Source organism: Phodopus roborovskii, unplaced genomic scaffold (genome assembly GCF_943737965.1).
Source record: "Phodopus roborovskii unplaced genomic scaffold, PHOROB, whole genome shotgun sequence".
Classification (NCBI taxonomy): Eukaryota; Metazoa; Chordata; class Mammalia; order Rodentia; family Cricetidae; genus Phodopus; species Phodopus roborovskii.
In genome coordinates, this window is record NW_026126575.1 from 3,249,537 (window position 1) to 3,276,286 (window position 26,750).

Sequence of the window (26,750 nt, forward strand, 5' to 3'; positions counted from 1 at the left end):
CAGAGGCCAGTGCTAGGAAATATTTGTAAATATGTTCATCAGTCTGAGCTGAGATCTCTATGCAGAATGTTATGAGGTTGTTTTGTTTTGGGGAGTATGTATGTAGTATTTCACACTCCTTGTTACTACCTTGGTATTTATTAGTGAAATATTCCTCTAGGTGACTTAGGTAGGGTTGGGCTAGTATTGTGGCACCAAGTCTGAGGGGGAAATTTAGGTTTCTTGGGTGTCTGCATTTTGACATTGTGATCAGAAATTATGAATTGCATTTAATTCTGAGCACAGAAGTCCCAGTGTGACTACACTGTTGTGCAATCCAGGCTTTAACAAACATAAAGATGTTGGTGCTATAAATGTTAGGCATGTGCAATCTCAGAAAATGTGTGGTCTAAAATCCAAGGCTGCTCCCAGTGTGCTGCTGTTGAGAGTGCATACAAGAGCACTGCCTGCATCTTCAGCTCAGGCATTTAGCTGCTTCTAACAGAATCATCAATGTAAGAATTCTCAGTGTGAGAATACCTTTGGAGAGGGAAGGTCATTACTAGAGATTGAATTTAGGTCCTTACACATAATAAGCAGTGATCAATGGCTTTAAGGGTAGGGAAAGGAAAGAAGGCATGGTGCTAATTAGACGGAGCAGTAAACAACAAGATGTGTGTGACCAAAACCCAGGGGCATCTGTGTCACTGTAAAAGCATAAACAACTCTTAAGTGCAGTGCCAGGAGACAAAGATTGAATTCATCTAAGTAAAGCACATCCTTAGGGAAATGTTTGGGAAGGCAAGCAATGACTCGAAACAAACTCCAAAGCAAGGAGAGGTTGTCCACGTGTGGTCCATAGCAGAGTTAAAGAACATTTATTTCGAAAGCTTAGATCTCAAGTAATATAAGATGAAATCTGATAGAAACCTGGAGGGAGGGGAGTGAATAAAGGCCCAGCAGTATTGAAAATGACTCACTTAGCTTGTTTGCTACAGACCAAGCAGAAACATTGAAGTTGTGAAAGAGGTTTATTCATGGGATTAATGAAGTAAATTTACTAGATTCTAATCCATATCCAGTGTTTGTAGAAATAATACAAGGAATGAGGAATGAAGAAAATTACAACTCATTTCTTCATAGGGAAAAAGTCTTGGCAGGACTGTTTTCTAACCATTTGTAAAAATTACAAAGTAAAATTCACTTGGAAGCCAAAATAAAGCCTGCTGAGCAGTTAGGTAGCAGAAGGGGAAAAAAACCGCCTTATTGCAACAAAAAGTGATAGCTGTGGAGTTTCTAGTTTGAACCCTTTAACAGTAGCAGCACTTGCTTGGGTCTCTTGTGGAGATTAAATGAGACTACAGCCATAGAACACTTGAAGTATAGGCTAATGATGGCTTGGTGCATATGAACCAGGGATGTGACTGAAAACACAGATATGTGCACAGCAGCCTCCTCTTAGGAACAGAAAGCACAAGATGAGAAAACAAGCATATAATAACCAGTCCTGTGTAACCAGCTGTTCAGGTTGGAACTTTTGGCTTGGGTGGAACAAAGCATATCCTTAAATGCACACAGCTATCCAGGCTTTTGGTTTCCTTTTCTGCTGAGGCACTTGAACCAAGGACAAATAGCAAAAGAAAGTTGCACCATCAGCGGAAACAGAAATAAACATGTCACATACACTGGTAATATAGAACCTGCAACAGCATACCATTCTAAAAGACAAATGTGAACACTGTAACATGGAAAAATTATATGTGTCAGTCTATCGTGCTATTTTCTACATACCTTACTCTACCTAGGATATGGACAACAAGGGTTGTCACCACACAGAATGGCCATAGAAGCTTCCTTAAAAATAATAGATATCATGTATTGACCAGCATCCTGAACGTCTTGTATTAACTATATTCTGACTAAACAGGGTCAGAAACTACCTAATGGTAGATTTGTTAATGAGTCAATCATAATCAGAGGCCAGTGAAGAGCCCTACTGTTTTCTCCATAGGTATGTGTGTGCAAGGCCAGAGGAGGGAACATCAGCTGTCTCACACTTATTACTCCCTTATTTCCTGAGACAGGGCCTCATTGAACCTGAAGCTAGCAGTCTGTCTTCTAGCTAGGCCCAGCAATTCTGTTTCTGTGCCTTCCTCTACTACCATTTCTAGGGTTACAGGCATGCTCAGCAACGCCCAGCTTGTTAATGTTGGCTTTGGGATTGCAAACTTATATTCTAGAGTTAAATAGCAAGCACTTCTAACCACTGAGTCATCTCTCCAACCCTCAACAGATCTTAAGTTGCATTTCTTTAAAAATTAATAGGCATTACTGGTAAACATAGAAATTTCATAATGAGTTTTGTTGAGTGTAGGTCACACCTGTCATAACCAGTACTCAAGTGGGGATAGGGGTTCAGAGCCCAGCTCACTGGTGAGTTTGAGACCAGCAGCCAGCACCCACTCACTGCTGTGCTCCAAGGGCATCCTACAGGTGTGCCCAGATCATTTGGGACTCACTCCTATTCCTGTTCTTGTCATAGGTGTTCATGTTCTTCTGGAGGGTCTTGCCTTGGAAATAAACCAAAAATAGAACTAAGGTGGATCCTTTGGAGGAGATGTGGTAATTTATAGATGACTTCACTGTTGGTGAAGCCCAAGACATTCAGCTAAAAAATTAGTAAAAGGAGATATTTAGTGTCTAGTTAATAAAGAAATATCTGCCCTCTGGAGTTCTCTAAAGGGCAGCAATAGGCAGTAAGGAAATATGCTTGCAGGATCACAGCAGCTCCACAGGAGGAAATTTCACAAGCAGGCAGGAATTCTCCTACATGGAAAAGACAACAGAAGTTAGCTGAAAGGCAGAGAAGGTTTTCTCCCTAGTCATGTGGCCTCTTCCCTCCCATACACCAGGGAAAGGTGAACAGCAGATACCTAGTCTATTGAGTGGAATGGAAGTACCTGATGAACAAAGCCTGAATAAATCAATGAAATTAATGAACCAGGAAGGGATCAGAAAAGGGTTGTAGTTCTCAATAGGGGAGGCAGGAAGGCATCAGGAAAAATAAAACCACAGGGATGGAAACAGGTGGTTGACAGTCTAGGAAGAGCCTGAGTCTGCAATGTGGTTGTCCTGTCCAAAGAGAAATCAGGCTGACCTCACTGGGGTTTAACTGGGCAGAGGGAGAACAGAGGCACTAAGGTGACCCAGCTGTTACTCCTTGAAAGCCATGTTCACACCTCGGGTCTTCACTGAGAGGGAAAAACAGGGACATGATATCTTAAAAGGCCATTCCATCTGCTCTTGATGTCATGAATGGGAGGAAACAAGAACAGCTAGGGACTTCTATGGCCATCCTGCTGAAGCAAGAGTGTCTGGGGTCAGTGGTAGCTAAATAGTGAGAGGGATTTGGGCCTTGTCTTGAAGTAGGGGCCCTTAGAATTGGGTGTGAGGAAAAGGAATGTTACAGGCTCCACAAAATGGTGACACTTTTTCACTTGAAAGTCCAAGAAGGTTTGAAGACAGAATGAACCCCCAGGTGAGAATGCTCAAGAAAACTTTAGGAAATGTCTAGAGACTACACTATAGATGCTCAAGCCTGTCACATGTTCACCACAATGGCCCAGCAGGAAAAGAATGCTGGTGTATCATGGTCAGAGTCACAAGCCAGAGCACAGGACACAGAAACAGCTAGGGCCTGGTCCATCCTTGCATGGTGGCAGAGGTGACCCAATGCTGTCCTTTGTGGATTTCAAATGGTTTAGGGCTTTTGAAAAGCTCTAACAGCCAGCACTTAACTACACTCTGTTCTACCTGCTGTAATAGAAGAACTTGTTTGGTTTTCACAGTCACCTTGGCAGGCCAGGCAGGAAGTAAATCCTTCACATGTTATACATGTGCTGGCAGGAGACCCAATGAACAGAGCTTGGTAAGCAAACCTTGCAGCAGATTTGACCAGAGGCCACATCTGATGGGAACTGAAGGTGAGGAGGCAGATGAGCACCACCATGAGTAAGTGTTTGCAGAAGACTACCAGCAGCTGGGTAGGACCTCATGTGTCTACAGAGTCATTAGGTGATGGTTCCAAGAAGAAAAACCCAAAACTGGGCAATGATTCCATGTGCAGCTGCCCCTTACTGTGTTTAGCTTGTGAAGATAACCCGGAGTCTGTGTAAAGGAACCGTCTGCCAGCTACTGTTCTACCAGAATTGTTTATAGAATATTTATAACTCAAATGTATATCAAAAAAGCTGTACACTTTGCGAATGTTTTTGGTAAGTCAGTCTGTAAGAAACGGTAGGTGTGTGGATAGACACGATTGTGTATATACTTACATAGAAGTTAGGTAAGACATGCCCATGCATGGATAGTCTCCCCCCAATCGTAGGTGTGAAGATTGTGAATATTTTATTGTGGTCATTTCTATATTTTGTTTTTGAGAATACATCAATTTTGTAATTTTTAAAACTGAAGTTAAAACTGTCACATTAAAATAGCAAGCAGTAGAGTAGCCATTTTTCCTGGGTAGCTTGTAAAGCTTTCCTGGACTCTCTAGTGTCACTAGTACATGGAGATGTGTGATTCCATTCCCAGAGAGGCAGGAGAAAGAAGCTAAGGGGGGCATGTGCTTTCCACTCCATTGTTTTGGTACCCCCCCAGCAAAGCCTAACCTATGGCCAGAGAACTATGTGGCTGTGGTGTGTGCATGTAGCTAAAATGCTCAAGTGAGTTACTGGCTGAGTTACTTGAGTCAGTAATCTCATCTTCATAGTAATTTCTTCACTTTAAAACAAGTATCTTTGGGCATATATACCACAGATTTCCTTCACTCTTCCTTTGGCTGTCATCATGCGTAGAAACCTCCTTGAAGAGGTTTGCTGTCAGCCACAGGAGTCACATTACTATTACTTCTCTTTCTAGGAGAGAATTTGGTGACATCTATACAATTCCCTGGAAATTTAAGTATAAAGCACTAATTGGGTTTGTATTTCATGGGGATGTCATTTAGCTCTAGGAACTTTATCCCACCTTAAGGGCCACGCACACACATACACTTAGATCATACAGGCCTATGGTTGAGGTGGCTTTTGGGAATCAAAGCAGAGTGTGAACTTTACACTGTCACCATATAGTCTGTCCATTCGCCCAGGAGCCTCTACTCCAGCTGTACCTAGACTGTGTGTCCAAGGTTGGTAAAGCTCCTTCAGTCAGTGGCCTTTGAGGGCTGTGGAATGGTTGCTCTCTATAGAACCCTGGCTATAAATTATCTTGGGTGGGCTCTGGTCATCTCTGTTATAAGTGTGAATGCTTTCACTCTCCTGAGTACAACTTTTGTTTTGGTGGGTGGCTTCATGGTAGATTTTTTTAAGACAGGGAAAGACAGTAAGTAGCACTGAACTCTTCCACAGTGCTAGAGGTGAGCCCATAGTCCTGACTGCAGGAATCTCCTTTAGCTTCATTAGTCTGTCATTTTCATTTCTATTCATGTTTGTGCTTTTTTAGTTTAGGCTGATTCCCTGCTGGGACAGTCTGTACCCCAGTTCAAATGTCCTCTGCAGGATCACTTTGTTCTCGTCTCCCTTTCGTGCTCTTAGTGATTGGGGATGAAAGCAGCCCTTGATGACAGATTACCAACCTTAACCTAAAAACAGCACCATCTTTGCCACATACATTATCTTATCAGGGAGACAATTGATAGAGCCAAGGGGTGCCCCTTGCCAACTCTGCATAGTTCCAAAGGTAGGTGTGGTTGGGGCGCACCATCTGAGATAGTTTCTTTCTGTGTGAGGAGTCCTGGCTTCATAGGATGAGTGTGATATTTCTACAGGAATTATTGTAAAACAGTTGAGCACAGACTGAAAGGTGCTGGAATAGGTTTAAATGTATATTCTGTTCACATCCATTTTAACTTTTTTGCTGGAGCAAAATAGGGCTCTGGTTGTGTGGTGCAACAGCCACTGACCTCACTGACAGAGTGCTCACTTATGCCCAGGCCTTGTAGTCAAGACCTTTGACCTTCATGTCCTTAGAGACTACTACCCAGGCTCCCTGAGTAGCACCTGGAACCTGATCCTGAGATCACAAACATGAGGTTGGGAACCAGTCAAACCTCTGTTGTATGGCAGGAGCTATCTCCATTGTCTGTCTCTGACCTGTTTCTCTTCTAGACTCTGGTGACACCAGTTTTCCTGGTCCCTTTGGTAGGAGATAGTCCATTGCTGCTATTATCACTCTGGATGTTTGCTTCTCAGTAATTAGTGCTACTGAGCTCAAGTGGCTGCCTGAAATGCTGCCTTCAGTTGTGATCATTCTTCAAAGTCGTCTTTGTCCTCGTTGTTGTCTCCACACTGCTGGAGTGGTGGGAGCAGCATATTTTGTAAAGGGTCTCATTATGTAGCTCAGGCTGATCCCAGACTATCCTGCTCTTATATTCTGTGTCTAATATGAAGCACTGTCAGCTACCATTGCATTTTGATGATAGGTTTGTGAGCCATTCATTGAGAGCTCTAGGGGACATGTCACTGTAGTACATGATGAAGATGCAGGAAATACCTGCTAAATGAGTAATAAAATATACACAGATCATTAGCCAAGGAATACATTTCAAATAGTTATATTTGTTGCACATATAAAATACCTCTCATATTAAGCCTGACAGAGGTATAATATCTAAGGCTTTCTGTGCACTTGGCCTGGTTCTGAGCCATTGTGTCATGTCTATTAGCCAACCCTAGCCCTCTCTAAAACTCAGAGGTATAGGGCCTGTTACCCCATTTCTGGAGGATGATTTTGGAACATGGAACAGTAATAGCTAACAAAGATCAATACTAGGACTAGAACGTAAGGTAGACTGGCCCCAGGATTTCTCTCTGCCCTCCCTCAGGTGAAGTGGACTGTGGGGAGTAGGTAAGGCTCACCTAGAGCTTCAAGGGACTCCTGGTTAGTTAGGCAACTGCCAGCATGATTGGCCACATCAAAGACTGGAAAAGCAATTGGTAGCAGTCATAGTCTTTCAGGCCTTAATCAGCTGACAGCCCAAGAGGTCCTCCTAATAATAATGGTTATCATTATTGGTGAAGGGAGATATGGTGATTGGTAGCATGATGTTGACACTGAACTTGGAAAGCCCATATAGGCTTTAATGCAAAGCATGAGTAGTCTGAAGAAGCGTGTGAAAATTAGTGGCACTGTGATGGATCACTCAGCTCATTGCTTTTCTGTTAAACAGGAAGAGGATAGTGGAAAAACAATAAGATTGTAACAATAAAAACAGAAGCTAGCTATTCCAGGGCCAATAGTAATAAGCTCAAGCAGGGTAAAGCCTGCCAGATTTTTGGCAGGAATCATTCAAGTCATATTGATTGGTATATTTTATTCAGTTTCTTTAAAAATCTCAAAATCCAACAACCAAAAAGTTAAAAATCCACCTGTCAATTTTAAGTTCATTGGGAAGGATAAATAATGAAGACAGATAGGTGGGCAAAGGAAAGGGTAAGCCAGTGTGAGCACCTGGCTTAACAAGGTGTGTGTCCAGCATCACTAGGATTGGCTGGAAACATGGATTCCTTACACTCTTTCCCTTGCAACTACTGCACTGAAAAACAGCCAAGCGAACCTTAATGCATGCAGTGTAGAGTACACACACTCAGCCATGTCCATATTTTTATGTCAAGGAAGCATGCTATGTTAGTAAGAAACTTAAAAGCATAGAAGTTGTGTATAGTTCTTGTGTATAGTTCTATGCTGAGTGAGATAGTGTACATGTTAAAGAAGTGGTGATAGGAAGCTTTTTGCTGAGATGGGCCCAGCCCCATCCCTGACTTGCTAAGATCAGAGAGAAAATATAGGCAGGAAAAGTGTACATAAACCATTAGGGACTTTGGACAGAGACCCTAGCAGATAAGTTAAAATTGTAGTGGAACCACCTTACCCTGCAATGAGGGATAGTTTCTTCCAAAATTGACTCTCTTTACCTTGTCCATCAGCCTGGTTAATATTGCACTTTATTTAAAAAAGGGTTTCTCAATGGGCAGTGGTGTCAAGCACCTTTAATCCCAGCAATTGGGAAGCAGAGCAGACGGATCTATGTGAGTTCAAGGCCAGCCTGGTCTACACAGCAAGTACTGGGACAGGTGGAGAAACCCTGTCTCAAAAAAAAAAAAAAAAAAAAAAAAAAAGGAAGGAAAAAAGGATTCCTTAGTCCTGCCTGCCCCACCAAGAAAGCATGCTGTGGGAGAAGCAAAGTGAAGCCCTGTGCCTGTGGCTCCAGGTGGCATACCAGCCACAAACATGAACACAGCACACTCAGGATACCCCTTTCATAAGATGCTGGTGACCTTCCAGAGTGAGGTAAGCAGGTCCATAGGAGCATGGGCCTTGCATAGGGCCATGGGCTTTTTGGGTTGGGTTGGGTTGGGTTAGTTTGGTTTGGTTTGGTTTGGCTTTTCAAGCCAGGGTTTCTCTGTAACAACTCTGGCTGTCCTGGAACTTACTTTGTAGACCAGGCTGTCCTCAAACTCACAGAAGTCCACCTGCCTCTGCCTCCTAAGTTCTAAGATTAAAGGTGTGTGCCACTACTACCAAGCTTCCATGTTAGAAAAGAAAAGAAAAAGAAAACTTGGAGCAACTAGAAGGCTGGGCTGGTTGGCAAAGCTAGCTACTATGACACACCTTTGTGTGCAGAGTACTAAAGCTTTTGAGTCCTTTACCTGCCAGGAGCTGTGGGAGTTTAGGGACTTGGACCTCAGAGAAGGAGTACCTTGATTCAGGTTCTGCCAGGCAGAAATATTACAATAGGTTTGGTAAGTTTTCCACTAAAAATCTGGTGAGTTTGTCTGTTTTACCTCTTGCCTCATGAAAATTCCTTTGAAACAATTTTCAAGTCAGTGAAGCTGTATTGCTGTATTGGATAATGGGAACCCTGAAGGTTCTTCCTCACGAGTCCTCAGTCAGGGCCAGAGCCCAGCCAGGGAAGCATGTGTTAAATGTGCTGTTTTTATCTGCTTTGTTTTAGGAGCCTCTGAGTCTGCTCATGGAAAACTGAAAGGTGATGTGGTCAACCCTGCTCATGTCCACTCAGACCAACACAGTTGTTTTTGTGGAAACCTTATGGTGCCCAGTGGCAGTCTGCCAGCACCAGCCCCTGCAGCTGGGCTGCAGTGTGTCCAGATCCCTGTTCTGCAGGTAGGAACCATGCAGATATTGAGGTCTGCAGGGGCAGGATGGTGGAGGGGTGGCCACTGCCCTCTCAGTAAACTGCCCCAAGTCCCATATCCTGTCCCAGCCATCTTAATAACCCCAGCCTCTCTCTTCTTCCCAGCCTGTCTCACTGCATCTGTGCAAGCCCTTGCCTTTGTTAGGACTGACGTATCAGGTTTGTGGCACTGTGTTACCCTGTGTCTAGTCCCCTCAACCTGGTCCATCTTCCCCACATCCCTTGGAGGTGCACATGGCTTGTGCCCCGTCCTGCCAAGGCCTGCTTGGGACCATTATGTGCAGGCTAGAGGCATCTGAGACTCCCAGACTGACCCTGTGTAAGCCTCACAGCTGCTGTTTTATCCATGCTGCCCCACCTCTACCCAGACTCTCCCATAAGCTCTCCTTAGACTGATCTGCCCAAGCTTCTGGGCACCACTCCCGCACACCAGCTGCTGCAGGCTCTCATGTGAAAGTGGTGGGGCCTCCTGAATTTTCTGCTTTCTCTTTGGGTTCTGCCACCTGTTTGGAGGCTCGGCAGACCTATATTTGACAACCATCTATGGGAGCTCACTTCTAAGTCCCTCAGCAATCCCATACATACCTGCACTCCCAGGATGACCTCTGAGGAGGTAGAATGGGGAAAGAAGGGGTTTGGAAGCTGAGGGAATCTGACTGTATTCTGACCCAGTCACACACACACCTACATGTTGCATACCACTCAGGGCTACAGATAAAACTTCAAGATGCCAGTGCAAACCTAGATGTCAGAGACTGAGGGTGGAGCTGTCCCTGTTACTTCAGAGAACTTAGAGACAGGCAAGGTTCACCATGAAGGAAAGAGGTGGGACCAGGATAGAAGGCTTGCAAAGGGCCTGCACGCAGATAAATGAGGGCGTGAGGTTGGCAAAGGCTGACCTGGGAAATAGGCAGTGAAAGGGTTCTAGACCAAAAAAGATGTTGAGGGTTTGATGGGCGGAGACTTGGACTTATGTGTAAAATGGTCTTAAAATCATGCTCCTTCTTCCTTCTTTGACCCAATGGTAGAACAGTTTGAAACTGTGGAAGAGATCAAGGACTCCCTAGAGATAGGGACAGTGAAAGAAGTGGGGGGGTTTGTCCCAAAGAAGCACAGCCACAGTGTGCAGGTCAGCTTGCAGAAGGCACTCCAGAAAGCTGCCACCACAGGCAGAAAAAGAGGCCACTGGAAAGAACATGCACCTGGATATAAATCTTTCACCTGTCCGTTGACAGCTAGTGTTGTCTCGGGCAAGTGGCTTTAGCCTACAGCTTCAGTTTTGTCGTCATGAGATGGAAACAGTAGCACTTAGAAGGCCCTTGGGGCAGTGGAAGGATGAAGTGCATAAGCACAGCGTGCTCAATTTGGGGGTGGTAGGCAGCTGTAACTGATTGTGCACATGAGAAGGATAAACCATTATTCCCCGGCTTGCTTCTGGGACCTGGCAGCCTCCTCTTCTCGGGGAGCTGTCTGCTCTTGGGCCTCTTGTTCAGCCCATAGGAGCAGAGAGAAGGCCTCCCCGAGGGCTTGAGAAAGTACTAGGGCATCCATGCAGAATTTAGGACAGTGTAGGAAGAAAGGTGCTGTTGGGACTCAGGACAGTTTTTGAGTGTTGAAATAGTAAACATAGGGAGTCAGGCAGCAAAAGATTCCAGACTAAGCAGAATCTTGAGCTGGGTTTGAAGTGAGAGAGATGGAGGGGCCAGTGCCCCTGCTTCCTGATTACCAGTGTGTGATGGTTCTTGATGTTGTCTCCCTAGGATGACACCTCAGGTGAAGGAGGCTTGCCACTGGCCCTCAGCCCGCAGCGCTCTGCCTTCCACCCCTATTTCACCGTGGATCTGCCTGTCTACGTCCTCCAGGTCTGGGTGCCTACTGCTCTTGCTCCTCTCATTAAATTTCATCACAGGTTTCCCATGTCAGAAGGCTATGGCGTGGGTTAGCAGCTGCCATAGACCTGCCCTGGAGGCACATTGGGTTGGTGATCAGGCGAGCTACCATGTACTTTTTGAAAAGTTAGTCAGGGTAACAGCTTTAAATAAGTTTTGGTTGACACTGCAGTGTCTGCTTGTAGACCGGATGAAACCTAGTGTGCCTGTGACCACTGCACACTCCAGTTCTAAATTCTCCATGAATGATCTGTACCCAGATGAATTCAATAGCTGTGTAGGTGAGTGGTTAAGCTCAGAGTAGGTAGCCACCAATGTAGCTCTAGGTGTGAAAGAAAGTCACTTGTCAGGCTGCCAGCCTACCTCAGAAATGTCAATTCTGCTGTCCTAAGCCCCTCAGAAGACTGTTCCTAAAGAAAGGAAATCTGAGCCAGATGTGACAGACATAGGTGACACCCAGTTATCAGGAGACAGAGTTTGGAGAACTGCAAATTTGAGGCCACTTGGACCACATAGCAAGAATCTGTCTATAAAAAAACACAGAAAAGGAGGGAAGATATGGGGTGGTGAGGAATAGAGCAAGAGGCAATGAGGGAGGGAAGGTGAGTTACAAACTACTGGTGACCTGAGACCTGCCCACTTCAGCATGGGGTCTGCAATACCAAAGTAGGCGTGCTTAACCCTAGCAAGAGAGTGATGGGCACTACCATGGCCATCTCCCTGGTGGGGTAAAAGAAGAGATGGTCTTGGGTTTTGTTTTGTTTTTTACAGTAAAGTACATGGGTGCTTGAATGTGTTTACACCTAGGACCTAGGGGGAAAATCTTGAAAAACAATGGTTCCTTTTTTTTTTTTTTTTTTTTTTTTTTTTTCTTTTTTCTTGAGACAGGGTCTCCCTATGTAGCCCCGACTGACTGACTGGCCTGGAACTCACAGAAATCTGCCTATCTCTGTCTTCCTGTGCTGGGATCAAAAGAATGAGCCACCATACCTAGCACATTGTTCTCTAAAGGGGCATAGGATGTGAAATAGGTCTCTGCTGTGCCTTCCCCTTCTGTTTGCACTCCACCCCTCCTCACTTTTCTGCTTGGTTTTGCAGGAGGTGCTTCCAGCATCTGGAGGTTCTGCTGGACTAGAGGCTGCACAGGCACCAGGAAGCACTATCAACCTGCAGGACCTTCAGTGACAGCAGCTGAGCAAACAAGAAACATGTTCCAGGCTGCATTTCAAGACCTCAGATGACTGTGGTGTGGGCAGGGAGACCTTACTTGACTTCTACTCAGCAGTTGAGCCTAGTTTTTTGAGACTTTGGTGTACATTTATTCAAAGTGTTTTTCATTCTATTCCAGCAAGAGCTAATTTGGGCTGTGCTCTTTGACACTTCTTCCACAGTGTGCCCTCTGTGAGATAGGCACCATATCCATGTCATGTGGGTGCATTCCAGTCCTTTGCAGGTCCCCTTGGATCTGAGCTGGGTAGCACTTGTTACATTAAAAGATCCCTGCAGGAAGTGGGTTGTGCATGGCTCCCTGCTCAGGTCATCGCTGTATTAAGTCTGGACAGGGCCTTTGATTGCAGTGTGTTAGCATCTAGAAATCTGGTTCTTTTCTGAGAGCTTGTGTGACAGACTGCATCTCACCTCCTGGAATGGTGTTAGTGGATGTGTTGGTTTCACTACACTGTATGCCATGGTGAAGCGAAATTCAGGTTACACAGGCAGCTAGTCTGAAAGATGATTGGGGTGGCCTGGCACCCACTAGTGGCCTTCTAGAAGGCCCTCTTCCTAGACTGAAAATGTGGCTCATAGTTTGGCAATGAAGAGTTGAGACTTTTAAAGTCATTTTTCTAAATTCTGTATTTAGGATTCTTGGTAAATGTAACTCATCTTCAATCTCCATAGTGAGGTTCTGAATGCTGTATGTTATGTGTAGGGCAGGAATGATAGGCATGTTCTACGGTTGAGGTTAAAGATAAGTATATTATGTGGCCTTGGCCTTGTGTGTTTTCACAGAGTGATTCTGTCTTCCCAGAAAAGATGGTTGCCTTGCACATATTTATTTGTTAGTTAAGACTGGATACAGGGTCACTCAGAAATACATTTTTCTTGGGCCTTTTGGAGTGTATGCTTATTCAGATAGTGTTTTGGTTCTGCCCCACCTGAGTTTCTTTGTTTCTTGGATTCGGGGAGGGCCCTGAGTTTGTGCATGAGTCCTCTCTGGATGGCTCTGTGGTGTCATCTGCCTAGGTGCTGCTCCCTACAAGGGGATTATAAATCCTATTTGAGAAGTTCCTTTCCAAGGTCTCTCCTGCATCACAGGCCAAAGTTTCAGAGCTGAACTTGCCCACTTGTCATCAGGGCTCTCCCCACTCCATGGGCAGCTTGGTGCCACTGTCATCCGCCTGAAGAGCCCACTTCACAGAGAAGTTTCCTTCTCCCACAGCCTCCAGTGTGTGTCTGCCAAGTGATAGGATGGGCTGTCACGTTCTGAGCACTGGAGCTTCCTGCTGCCATGGGCCCAACTCTTAGTACAAATGAATAAAAGTGTTTGTATGTCATGTACCAAAGGTTTTGCCCTGGTTTCATTCAAGGTATATTCATGCTGTTGAGATTCTTGCCCCTTCTACCCAGCTGGCTACCAGTTCTTTTGTCTTCAAGGGCCAACAACACCCTTGAGTTTCTCTCCTAGCAGCTATTTCTGATGACAACCAGTATGGTGTTTTGACCCTCAAACACATGCTTTTTGTGAAATGACAAAAGAGGGATTCCAAGAGGCTTCCTTCGAAAGGTTATTCAGACTCCCAAGAGACATGATTTATTTCCTGTGAGTAAGGAGGCTGACAGGAGAGCATGAGATGCTCACAGTGTCTATCTTGACTAACTACTGACCTCTTCCTGAGCCCTCAGCCATTCTGTTGCTAAGTGAAGAAGAAGAGCATCTCCTCCTTGTCTTTGTCCATCATCGTGTGCTCAGACTCCTCCTTTATTTTGATGACTGGTGGACGGGAGCGGCATATCAATCTCCTGCCTCTCTGTAGGGGCAATAAACATGATAAGCCAGTGCTGGCTATGTAGATGCCATGCTGTCCACATTTCCTGCTATAAGGGTTAAGAAGTGGCCAGCAAAGCCTGGTCAGGCAGATCAGCCACTCAAGGGTGGTACTGACTAAAGGGACCTGGAGTATAGATCAGCCTAGCAGTCACCATTTCAGCTCCACGGAGCACATTTTTTGAAGGGCAAGAGCTAAAATATTTCCCAGCTCAGAGTTTCTACAGGAGACCCTGCAATGTGACAGAACACATTAGACATAGGCCTCTGAAAGTCAGTGATCATTCTTAATTGATCTTTTCGTGACAGATTTAAGCTGTCTGTTCTGTGTCCAACAACAGTCCTTGACTGATAGTCCTAACCAATACCTAGCTCCTGCATGCTCTTTGTCACAGACAACATGTTGAACTAAATCGTGTGATACAAAACTTTCTGCCAGCTCCCCCCCCCCCAAACTTAGCTATTTCCTTTGTTCTTGGATTTGCTTAGGGAGGTTCTCTCTCCCTTCAACTCTGCCCCTCAACCCCTCCTCTTAATGAAGCTCCACTCCAAGAAAGAAAAGCCTCCCCTCCCCACTAAAACCCTGTTAGGTTTAGACCTCCATATATTGTCCTGTTTGTGTCTAATGCTCTGCCTGCCATCTAAGTCCAGATCATGGCCTGGAAGCCCTTTCTCCTAATGAGCTGCATCTTCTGAAAGCCATTATGTGTCAGCTTTGTTTCTGGACTAGGTACTGGGCTATTTAGAAGTGTCTTATTATCAACAGAGCTCCTTTCCCAAGCAGTCAAATGGCCAGCCATGTATCATAGACACCTAGCTTCTCTGTCTCTCAGGAGCCGTGCTTGGCTCCAGGCCTGCTTTCAGGGCTAGACTTTATTCTGTCATATTCAAAAGGCACATGGCTGTCACAGTCCATTTTCTGTGAGGTGAGGGCTTGAGACCCAGAAGACACAGACCTAACAACAGACAGTTGTCTGACCTAGGGGGGGCTATTTGGTGGCTGGACAAAACAACAGGATCCTGAGACTGGGTATTGGTGTGAGTTCTGTGGCTGACTGCACTTGGTGGGTGTGTTGTGAATAGCACATCTCAAAGGACAGCTCTAGGGCAGGGGCACTAGAAGTGCCTGGCTTTGGAGACTGCTCCACTCCAGCTTGGCACTGCAAGCAACTGTCTGCTTCTTCAGCACAGTGATTTGCCTTCACGGAAGCCTTGGAGCTCAGGCTAGAGAGCTTAGGAGGTGCACCCTGGAGTGGCCCTGAGCCCACCCCTCACCTTCTTTTTTATTTCAGCTTGGGCCCTGGCTCGAGCCCGTTGCAGTCGCTCCTCCTGTAGCTCCTTCTGCATCCTGACCTTCTCTTCACGAATCCTGGAGACAAGAGGTGGTTTACAGGGACCAGAGCCTGAGAAGGAATCTCTCCTTTTCCCACCCAGGCTCCAGGTCAGCTCATGCCCTCCCACATGTAGAAAATGCCCCCTCTGCCCTTCCAAAACTTACAGGGAAAGGCAGATAGGGCTATGTAGACACCCTGCTGGCCTTGAGGGTGACCTAAGGTTCAGACCCCCCCCCCAGGAAGCATGCCTTTCTGGATCCACACTTGTGTCTTCAATCTCTGTACCCACAGTCCTACACCCTGGCATCCAGCTAGGACATTAGTCTTAGAGCAGGTGCTGGGGCCTCAGAGGAGATAGCCCCATGCTTAGGACAGACAGACTTGGCAGATAGTTGTGTCCCATGACCCCTGTCCTCTAGAACCCACAGAGGCCTGACCTCACATCACAGAGTCCTAAGCCTATCTCTGGTCAGGAGACTCATGAGGCTGGATACTGACTAGAGTGCTTTGCACACAAGCCAGGGCTACAGTCACAGGAGGTTGGGCACGGTGACTCACCTCATGCGCCGCTCCCTCTCCTTAGCCTTCTCAGCCTGCTCAATCTTGACCTGGGGTACCCGCTCCAGATTCTCTAGCAGCTCGTCCAGCTGGTGCTCCACCACAGTCAGCATCTGCACTGTGCCCAGGTTGGCCTCCTGCTGTGTGCCCACACACTTCCGGTACACATCCAGGACCTTGTGGTTCAGGCTCTCCAGCAGCATGTCCTGGGGACAGTCGGCCAGTGGTGTGGCATGGCAGCAGGCCCCTGCTCACCCTTACATGATCACCTGCCTACACCTTACCAGCCAGAATGGACCAACCACAGTGTGGACTTAAGAGATTGGGGTGGAGCAATGGTACCTGATTTTCTTAGCCAGAATAGCCCTGGTGCTCCTATGGTCAAGCCTGACATCTCATGTCCCAGCCCTTCCCCCAGCTTCCCTAGCAAGCCCATTGAAGCCCAGTCCCCTGTTTGAGGGACCACATTCTGTGAGACCCAGGATAGATGACTTCACCCCTCTCTGAGTCTACCTGACACTCAGAAAGCAGGCAGCAACTGCTGTGTGGTTGTTGAGTAGGTATTAATGATCAGCAGCAGATGAAAAGGCCTGGCCAGTGCCCAGTAGCTGGACCAGGCAGGCCACTGGCCTGGAGTCTGTCACACAAGGCACCGGGAAGTACTGGGAAGAACTAAAAGCTGAGTGAGGAAATCAGATGCCTGTGTTTGTGTGCTGAGCTCTTGGCCCTACCTGCTGGTCACCCTTATACTCCCCGAAGTGGAAGACTCGGGCTTTGAGCTGCAGCTCTGCGGCTGACTCCTCCTCCTTGGAGATTGACATCATTATGGTGGAGATCCACTGCTTCAGCATGTTGACCTCCCTGTCCCTGCAGGGTCAGATGGTTCCCTCAGCACCCGGGCTCTCACTAGGCAAGACCCAGTAGGCAGAGCCCTGTCCTGAGGACACAGGCCTAGAGAGTGGAGGCTCTGCCCACAGCGGTGGGACTCCAGTCTCCCACCCTTGGCACCTGATGCCAGTGGAAAAACCACTAATTAGTGTCTTGCCCTCAGCATCATTAGCTATTTGGATCTTGTGATGTTCCTTTCTATTCCTAATTTGTGACCCACGTTGTCATTTTACACAGGATTGGAGTTCCAACTTGTTTTCCTCTCCTTGAGGTCTTTGTATCTACAGTGATAAAACACCCTGTTTTGGACCCCTCTCTCCTGAGCTGGCTGGCTGGCTGGGCATCAAGGCCATGCTGGACCATCCCTCCTCTTCTGTCTTTTGGAGATGGCTGAGGAGTGTCGTCATTTCTCCCTTAAATGTGTGACTGTATGCTGTGTTTGTCTATTTGAGACAGGGGTCTCTCACTGCCTGGGGCTTGTCAATGAGCTAGGCCTGCTGGCCAGCAAGTCCCAGAAATCCCCTGCCCTTTCCTTCCCAAAACCATAGTTATAAATGCAAACCATGATGCCTAGCATAAACAGCATATATATATAGCCAATGTACATACATATATGGGGAGGAGGGAGAGAGTTCTGGGAATCAAACACAGGTCCTCCTCCTTGCAAGGTGCCACTTTACTAAGCCATCCCCTTGACCCTTTAAATGTTCTGTAGAGTTATCTGTCATCCAGCTGGATCTAAGGCTCTTTTGCTAAATGTATTATCCATTCAATTCCTTTAATCATTTTCTCTTTCTCACAAGCTGTTTTCTGATTTTCTTTTCCTAGGAAAGGATAGCTGAGTTCATGGGCTTTGACTAGGAAACCACATGTGGGTATTCCTGGGGACAGCTGTTGCCTGTCACCTGTGTCCAGCTAGGTGCATGGATGGCTTGCTGAGGGAGAGCAGGTCCTCTAGGATTCTGAGAGGTTCCTGGCTTCTCTCCACAGTATCCTTGTGCCTCCAGCCCTTACCAGGCTTCCAGAAAACAGTTTTGCTTAACATCTGGTAGTTCCACTTCATTCTGGAGGTAGCCATGCTGGATCAGTAAGGTGAGTTATAAGAAACATGGTTCCCTATCTGGACACTGAGTCTCAGCTGGCTCAAGGCCTATGCCCTGGCTGCTTCTGTTGTCTGAGCTGTCTGTCTTCCCTGGGCCTCTGGGTAGCTGGCTCATCCCTGTTTCCCGGCCGAGTCCTGGGCCACACACTGCTTTCTTTCCTGCCCCTCTCACTGATGTCACCTGCCCCTCACATTACTCACCTTCTCTTCTTCCTAGCATGTCCATTTCCTACCAGTCAATATATGTGTCTGTCTGCCATCCACTGCCATCCAATATAAGCTCCCGTGGGCAGGCCCAGCCTGATCCTTGCAGGCCTTGGGCCCACCCAGAAAAGTTGCTCAGAGTTTAGGGACTTGGAGGATGAGCCTAAACAATGCCCTCCACCCAGTACCCAGTCTTCCCTACTCAGCCCTCTTGGGCTCTGGAATAGACCAGCAGAAGAAACTGGGATGGGATGGCTGGTGGCCACACCTTATTGCAGGGATTATGGGTCTGAGCATCCAGTGAGCTCCAGGTGAGAATGAGGCTCCTGCCTCCCCTGCTGCCTTGAGGACTATATCTAGGGCCCTGGCTTTCCTTTGGGTATTCCCAGAGTCCCCTGGTCCTTTGCTGTGCTAGCCAGGCTTTGACAGCCTGTCTTCTCAGGCCCCAACCATCCCAGACTGGCCCTAGCCTCTCAGGCAGCCCTGTGCCTTCCCATACAGCTGCACCTCTGCTGTTTGGTGCCCACCGGAATGCAGCAGATCCCCACAAGGCAGGTCTTCCTTTCCTCACAGTCTGGGGGGCCAGGGATGTGTTGTGAGGACCTCTAATACTTCCCCATAACTGAAGTGTCTTGAAGACCAGCTTCCAGCACCTTCCAAACCATGCCCTTTGGTATGGTGGCCTTCCACCTGGCAGGGCAGGCTTCCCAGGGCCTGGGTTAATGGTAGAAGGGCTGAATGGGAGGTCTTCAGTGCTGCCTTCTGATTGAAGGAGGCTCCAAGGTCCTGGTATTTACCCAGAAGGGGACAGCTGATAGTGCAATGGGCTGGAGTGCCAAGGGGGTCAGCATGGCAACCTACATGCGGATCTGAGTGTTTTTCAGAGTGACATTCAGATCATCCAAGGTCTCCTCCATCTCCTGTGTGTTCTGAATCAGCGACAGGTTCTGTTCCTCTAGTTGTGTGAAAACATCCAAGAGCTGCTGGGGCTCAGTGAAGTACAGTGCCAGATCCTGTGAGGGGTGGGCAGAGGGTGCTGTATAGGACAGGGCCTGGTGGGCAGTGTCGAATACTTGATAGATGAGGGGATAAGAGGGGAGAGAGCCCAGCCACAGACCTCCCCATCGCTGTCAGTGTCTTCTTGTGACGGCACCGTAGAGCTTGACCTGAGGACAGACAGTGGGGTCAGAGCTCCTGAACCAGTCTAGGCCACAAATGGCTGGATGAGGGTGGGGGTGGTCAAAGGACTAAAGACATGGATGGAGTGTCCCCTCCCCACCCCATATTGGCCAGATGTAACACCAGGCCCCATCAAGGTCCCACATCCAGGAAACACTCAAAATTCAGTGATCAGTCTCCAATTAAAATAAGACCACCTTCTCCTGGTTCATTAGGTTACTCTACCTGATTTGTCAGCCCTCTCTCTGGGTGCAGGCCCTCACTTCCATTGTACCTACCTTCCTACTCACCATTCATTCACTGAGAGCCCCTCTGAAGTCACCTGGGTTGGGTCTGGTTATATGCCCCACTCACAGCCATTGGACATACCAAGCTCTTCCAAGCTGACTCCAAGCAGCACCACACAGGGCAGCGACTGTCCTGAGACAGCTCATAGGGGTACAAAGAGGCTGCATGGCCTCAGCACATGTTGGAGCCCTTCTCCACATGCTTCCCAGCCCTTCCCAGTGGTCCCCACCCACTACAGCTGGGCTGTGCTCAGGAGGTCCAGCTGTGTTACATAGTTGACAGGTGGGGCCAGCTTCCTGCCAGATGCCCAGGAATCTGAGGTGGAAATGGAGATACACTGGTGCAATAGCACTCTACGAGCAGAGAAAGTTGCCTGTGCCTCATGCCTGCACCTTCTGGGGCCTTGTTACAGAATATGGAGGTAGCACAGCTCAGCCACTGACTCAAGGTACTTCGGGAGCCTGCTGAGCCTGCTGCCTTTAATCCACCCTTCAAAGGGATATGGTCTTCTCACTTGTAACCTTGAGCAGCTCACAATCCATCCAATTGTGTTCACCAACTCCCAGCTTTTTGTTTTGTTTTGTGTTTCGAGGCAGGGTTTCTCTGTGTAGTCCTGGCTATCCTGGAATTTTCTCTGTAGACCAGGCTGACCTCTAACTCACCGAGATCCACCTGCTTCTGCCTCCTGAGTGCTGGGATTAAAGGCATGTGCCACCACCTTGCTGGCTCCCAGCTTCTTAAACTGTGGGTCCCAACCCTATGTGGGGTTGTATAGCTAAATGTGAGAATTTAGGGGGGGAAATGAGCACCAGTGAAAAGTCTCCTAACATGCAATGACCAGAAATTAATTAAAAGTCAAACAAACAAAGTATAACTAATCTGAGGTGTTTGGGACAGTGCTCACCCATGTTGTATTGTGAATTCACTGCAGACTTGGTTCTGAGCAAACACAAGTGCACTTTGCACTGTGCATGCTGTTAAACCGTATACCACCAATAATGCTGCCTGGAACACCTTGGCTCAGATCTGAGGTCCAGGCTCAAGACTACATTGCAAACTGCAGGGTTTTTACTGTGCATCCAAAGCTTCTGCTCTTATAGAAACATAATGTTTTAATTACAGAAAGCAAAAAGTGTTTTCCTATAATCATTCCTCAGCATGCATCAAATTATATCTTTGGGATGGCCCTAAGCATGCCTCTGACATTCTATGCTTATGCAAAATGGTACTCTCAGCATTAATGACTATAAAATCAAAAATTGATAAGCTGAAAAATACTGAAGACGCTCTGCATCAGGCAGTATTAACTATCCAGCCAAGATATGTAATTATTCATGTAATTATAAACAAGCACACCCATCTCATGCAAATTTGACTTTTCTTTTAATGGTGAAAGTGTATGTATATCAGAAAAGTTCTTTACATTCCTTTAGGATTTGTGATCAGTAGGTGTTCATTCAGTCTGTGTGCCTAGATTATAGACCATACACCCTGAGTAATATAAACTTGTCAGGTAAGAGGTCAAAGGAGGAAGCATTGTCCTTGCTGACAAGGAGAGGGACCAGGGTTCAATGCCAGGCCAGTGTGGTCAGGAGCTGTGTCCTCAGCTCTCCCAACACAGATTTCAGAGCTGAAATGACCTTGGTAGGTAGCTGGCATTGTACTCTGACCTCTTGGAGCCTCTGCACCAGACTCCCAGCCAGCATGACCACTCAACATGCATCCATGTCACTGACGGTGGCTAGTCCAAGATGCACAAAACCACCATGCACAAGAAGAAAAGATGTTTGCAAGCAGGGAAAACAGGAGTTTCCCACAGCCCAAAAAAGCATAATTGGGGAGTTGAGCAGCTGAGGGTATACTATGCAGACATTGGGAAAAGGGGTACAGTGTGCAGAACCAAGGAGGGGTCCAGATGGTCCTGGAGCAGGGGAAGACAAAAGATGGGGCATGGGAAGAGACAGCAGAGATTGGGATTGCTACCCATTTCTCATCCCAGATACCCACATCCACACCAATGCACTGACACTTGCAGCACAAAAGCAGAGTGCTTCAGGGCCAGCAGAGATCTCTCAAGAAAGAGTATGAGATGCACCTGCCATAAGTGGAAAGATTGGTAACACGCCATTATTAAAATTTTTCTCAAAAAGCAATACTGAAAATGTTATGTCAGGATACCACCAAGGTGTATGAAAAGCCAACAGAGGACTGACAGAGGGAACTAACTAGCCAATAGAAAGATGAGAAAACCAGGCCACCCAGTGCCAAGACAGGAATTTGTCATCAGGAAAATGTCACTAAAACACAGATACTACTTGGCCCAGCAGTGAGCCTGTAGGGTTTATCCCCCCAATATTCTGGGGCTCTGACATGTGGGGCCTTGCTGACCCTCCCAGGATAGCCTACAGACAGGAAAGGCTGCCCCTGTACAAGTCTGCCAGTGAGGAACAGCCCCTCCAGCCCCCCCCCCCACTCCTTATTATGTTGTCGCTCTGGGGCTACTGACTACCTCAGTCACACACATCAGGGCAAAAACCAGACCCTCAGCTGGTTTCCATCTCTCACCCTGCTCCAGAGCCACATGAGATTCCTAGCCTTCCCCTGTGACCCTGCCAGCCTGGCTGTCTCCTTTAGTGGCTTTTGCTTCCCCGTAGACCCTGGAGACCACTCACATCCTGGAGTCCAGCTCGCTGTACAGACTGGGCTGGCTGGCCTGACCAACCTGCGGGAGGCTCTGAGTGCTGGATGGGGCCTGCCCAAACCGTGAAACCTTTGAGGGCTTCTTCAAGCTCTGAACCTCTGGGAGGGAGAGAGAAAGTTTGTGTGTCCCTGGCATAAGGTGTGGGTCCCCTCTGCCTGGGGCAGCCATACCTTTCCACAGCAAAGCTGTCTTGCTCTTGTTGCCAGACCCTACAGGAAGCAAAAGAGAATCCCATATGACCACTGCTGTACCCACTGTGTGGTAATTCTCAGCCCAGGAGGAGGGGGGAGGGATGCTTGAGAGGAGAGCCCTTGATCCAACTGGAAAGCCCAATGTCCCTCTGTGGGAAGGCTCAGGCTGAGCTCCTGGGTGTTCAAAGTGGGTACTTCTATGTGTGGAGCTGGCCATGAAAGAAAGGACCAGATCGGGTGCCATACATACAGGGTCCCTTCAAGCTGGGCACAGGCTCTCTGAACCACTATCAGGGCCCACCCTTCTCTTGGCCCCACCTCTGTCCCCTAGTAAGGTGGCCATGCTGCTGTCCTTGATGAACTCCCCAGGCTCCTTGGCCTTTCTGAGAGCCAGGCGCTTCTCCTCCTGCTCATCCAGCCACTCCTTGGGTGACAGCTTATACAGGAAGTCCTTGTAGATCTTGTAATGTTGCAAAGTGTCTTCAAATTTAGAGATTTCGCTAGGCCCAGGGAGGGATGCAGAAAGTTAGACAGTGTCCACCACCAAGCCCTAGCTGGGAGCAGCTAGGAAAGGACCTTGCCCTGCAGGGACTTGAACACTCAGGATTTCCTGAGTTGTGACCCTCTGTGATCTACAGGGTCCTTATCCATGGGGTCTGCCTGCTGCTCTCAGCCTGGGCCACAATGGTCCTGTGTCCTGATGATGTGGCCTCAGGAAAGTCACTGAGTCTCAGATTCATCAACACCCATAAAACAGACCACAGCCTCCCATAGGGGTTCCGTCCTTGAGAGGCTTGGTGGTCCTAAGTGGCCCTTGGCTCCAGTGAAGCGACAGGATTCTACCTGTACTCTACCTTTTGATATTCATGATCTGGGCCGTGAGGTCCCGGATCTCAATAATCTTCTCCATCTTGATCTTGGTCTCTTTCTCCGCCCTGGGAAAGGGGGAACCAGGAGTCCAATCATGGATCATTAAAGATCAATCAGAAATGGATGAAGGCTGGCCTGGGCCTTGGGCACAGGCCAGGTGGGTAGCTAGTGGGGTAGCCAGGGGTCATGACTATAGGTTGAGATCAGGGCCTGGCTAGGGCTCAAGGTTCCAGGTCTGGGTAAGTTTGGACTGAACCTGGTCCAGAGTATGGGTTTTTATTGGCAAGGTCACAAGGGCCTGAAGGCTCACAGTTTCATGGCCTGTACTGAGCTACGGTCATTCTCCCTGAGGAACTCGTCAAACAATGTTGCATCCTTCTCCAGGAACTTCTCAGCCCTCTCCAGCCTGTTCTCCTCCCGGGTCGCCAGCATTTCTAGCCGCTGGATTTCATTGCGCTTCATTGCCACGGCATACTGTGGGCCAGCAGAGCAGGCATGAAGGCACATGGCTGGGCGAGAGCCAAGCTACAGACCAACTGCATATAACCATTCCCACCTGGAGGAGGAACATGCTTCGCTTCTGTTTCATGTAGTCATTCAATGTCTCAGGCTCCACATTCTTTTCTGCAATAAGACCCAGAAGGTGAGTAGGGGAGAGAGGCTGGAGTATCTGTGGGGTCTGTTCCCTTGGATTCAACCATCAGATCAGAAATATGTGGAAGAGAATCACATTTGCATTATAGGCAAACAGTATTCCTTTGTCACTACAAACAACTGTCTACATAGAATCCACAATGTACAGTCTATGGATGACTTAGAGAATACAAGGGAGCATAAATACAATTTGAGCATCACTGAGGGTTCTGATATCAAGGGGGCTCCAGGAAGTTGTTCCCTGGGATGCTGGGAGGTGACTGCTAGGCTCCTCATGGTTGGTGACTGTCTAGCTTGGACCTCTCATTTTAGTACCACCCACACACACACACACAACTCATGAGGTTGGCACAGAGGAGTCCATTGCTGGCCATGACCTATCAAATGCTGCAATGTGACCAAGATGATCAACATCTAGAAGGCAAATTTCAGATATGGCCTCCTCACTGTAGCTGAACTGCCTATTGACTGTGACTAGCTGATTGTTGGGTGGGCCTACGCTTCTGCATGCTGAACTTGCCTCTGCCTCTGCATACCATGCAGTCTCCATATGATCAGCATGTCCTGGAACTGTGGCCCAACAAGACAGAGCTCTTCAAGGTATGTGGTATCAGACACATAGAGGGCCTTTCTTAATCATCTCTTGTTCCTGCTTCTGCACAAGGTAAAGGTGCTGTATGTACCTTGGGTCATGGCCAGCTTCCAGGCAGTGTTGTTGCGGAAGGTGTGCAGCTGCCGGGCCTCGGCTATCAGCTCCTGATCTTCCATTTCCTCTTCTAGCTGTAGCTCCCGGCGCAGGCTAGTGTGCTTGGCAGACACCTTGGATGAATAGGTCATCTTCTGGTGCACCCTCAGCATCTTCTTTTGTTCACGTTCCTGGGGGAGTTGAGGGGAGGCAGGCAGTCAATGGTATCTGGACTCTTGTCAGATGCATGTCACCAGTCAGGCCCACACATATGGAAGACACACATACACAAACACACATGCACACACAACCTGTGCTGAGCACTCTGTTGGTGCTCTTAGAGAGACTGGGCTTTTGCACACAACCTCTAGGGTTGAACAGGACAATGACCACCTGAGGGTGGGACCTGGGAGGGGCAGTCATACCAAACACAGGTGCCAGTTCAATATGCAGCCAGATAACAAACAATATCAGCATGGTAAAAGATGACCATCTGTCCCTTTACCCAAAGCCCCCTTTAACTGAGACCAAGAATTTGATTTGCTAAAACTGGCAAAAAGGCTTAGGGAACTTGATCCTATTTCCAAAAGATTAGCAGTTCCTTCTGCAAGATGACCTATCACCTGGCTGGAAGATTACTGGTGGCTGGCTGTCCCCACTGCTCTGCACCTCTGTGCTACTCACAGTGATATACTGATCCATCCCAGGATGACAGGGGAGGGGGGACACTCCCTGACTATAGCATCTGTCAAACCCAAGTGCTGTCTAGCATTGTGGCCTTGCACTGGTCTCCTCATCAGTTTGTTTTCTGCTGGGACCCACTGTGTAGGGAGAATATGTGTAGGGACTCTCCGGGTAGAATGTATATGTGGGGACTCTCTAGGTAGGGAAGAGTGGCTGGGAGGAGAAGGTATAAATTGGACATCTTCAAGGAGGAAGTTAGAGATGTCTCAAGGCAAAAGGGCATCATGCAATTGTAGTGGACATATTGCAGAAGGTACTGCCAGGCTTGGATATAGAAATGCTAAGTACTGCATTCAAGAAGAGGAAGGCCCCAGGTGAAGTCCAGAGAGAAGGTTCTTCATCCCTTCTCTATGGCTGAGCATAGAGCCCCAAGCTATCAGGTATCATTCTGGACCTGGGCATGGGTCCAGAGGCTGAAGGATGTCTTTCACCCAGTGCTTCTCTGATGCTGCCATGGGGCCAGGTCAGGCCAGAAGAAAGGAGGGGTGCAGCAGGTAGGAGAAGGGTGCAGCAGGTTGGGGAGGGGTGCAGCAGGTTGGGGAGGGGTGCAGCAGGCGGGGGAGGGGTGCAGCAGGCGGGGGAGGGGTGCAGTAGGCGGGGGAGGGGTGCAGCAGGCGGGGGAGGGTGCAGCAGACTGCATTGTCTGGGCTTGTTCTGCTGTTCTATGCCAGGGCTGCGAGATCCAGTGCTGCCCTGGCTCCAGGTCACATGGCTAAAACAAGAGGCAACAAGCTGGGGTGCAGGTAAAAAACAGGGTTTTGGAGCACTCTCTGTGGGATTCCAACCAGGGGAGAGGTCCTGTGAGGTGTGAGACAGGCCTTGAAGGACAAGAATAATTCTGGGAGAGAACAGCATTCCGATCAGGAGAGTGGAAGAGGTAGATTGCCACAGCAGCTGCGGAAGCCATCAGACTAAGGCCCAGAGACAATGACAATGGAGTCATGGGACAGTAGTGAGAGCCAGGCAGGGTCTGCACTGGAGTTTGTAGGAAAAGTGAGCCAATGACTGCAGGATGGAAAGTGAGTTGAGGGAAACATTTAGCTGAGACAGGAACAGAGCAGGAAAGCTTCTCAAGAGAGGCTGTCCCAGGCCCAGATACTTACTGCAATGGCTTTACTCCGCTCCTGCTCTCTGTACAAGAAGAAATCCACATCCCCTGACATGTGGAAAGGATTACTTGAGGGGTCAGATATAGACACATGCCCTGGAAAAGGAAAAATTAGC

The 26,750-nt window shown here is 47.9% G+C and overlaps 2 protein-coding genes across 3 annotated transcripts in view; one reads left to right on the top strand and one right to left on the bottom strand.

Annotated features, from left to right (window-relative positions):
• Positions 1-13,646, top strand: part of Zxdc (ZXD family zinc finger C) — a 31,288-nt gene extending 17,642 nt beyond the window's left edge. The window contains exons 8-11 of one of the 2 annotated variants that reach the window (XM_051203431.1): positions 8,993-9,162; positions 9,299-9,352; positions 10,954-11,055; positions 12,181-13,646. In XM_051203431.1, the coding sequence (XP_051059388.1) occupies positions 8,993-9,162; positions 9,299-9,352; positions 10,954-11,055; positions 12,181-12,267 (413 nt within the window). In that variant the 3' untranslated portion in view covers positions 12,268-13,646. The remainder of the gene's footprint in view (positions 1-8,992; positions 9,163-9,298; positions 9,353-10,953; positions 11,056-12,180) is intronic. The other variant, XM_051203432.1, reaches the window with a different exon arrangement.
• On the bottom strand, positions 992-26,750 carry Cfap100 (cilia and flagella associated protein 100). The gene is made up of 15 exons (XM_051203433.1): positions 26,630-26,750; positions 24,781-24,973; positions 24,000-24,067; positions 23,754-23,917; positions 23,428-23,508; positions 22,892-23,073; positions 22,553-22,591; positions 22,354-22,480; positions 19,332-19,380; positions 19,076-19,227; positions 16,752-16,887; positions 16,021-16,226; positions 15,404-15,497; positions 13,969-14,111; positions 992-2,805 (listed from the first exon to the last, which is right to left on the bottom strand). Exons 1-14 carry the CDS (start codon positions 26,687-26,689, stop codon positions 13,998-14,000), a joined length of 1,665 nt encoding a protein of 554 aa, XP_051059390.1. The 5' UTR covers positions 26,690-26,750; the 3' UTR covers positions 992-2,805; positions 13,969-13,997.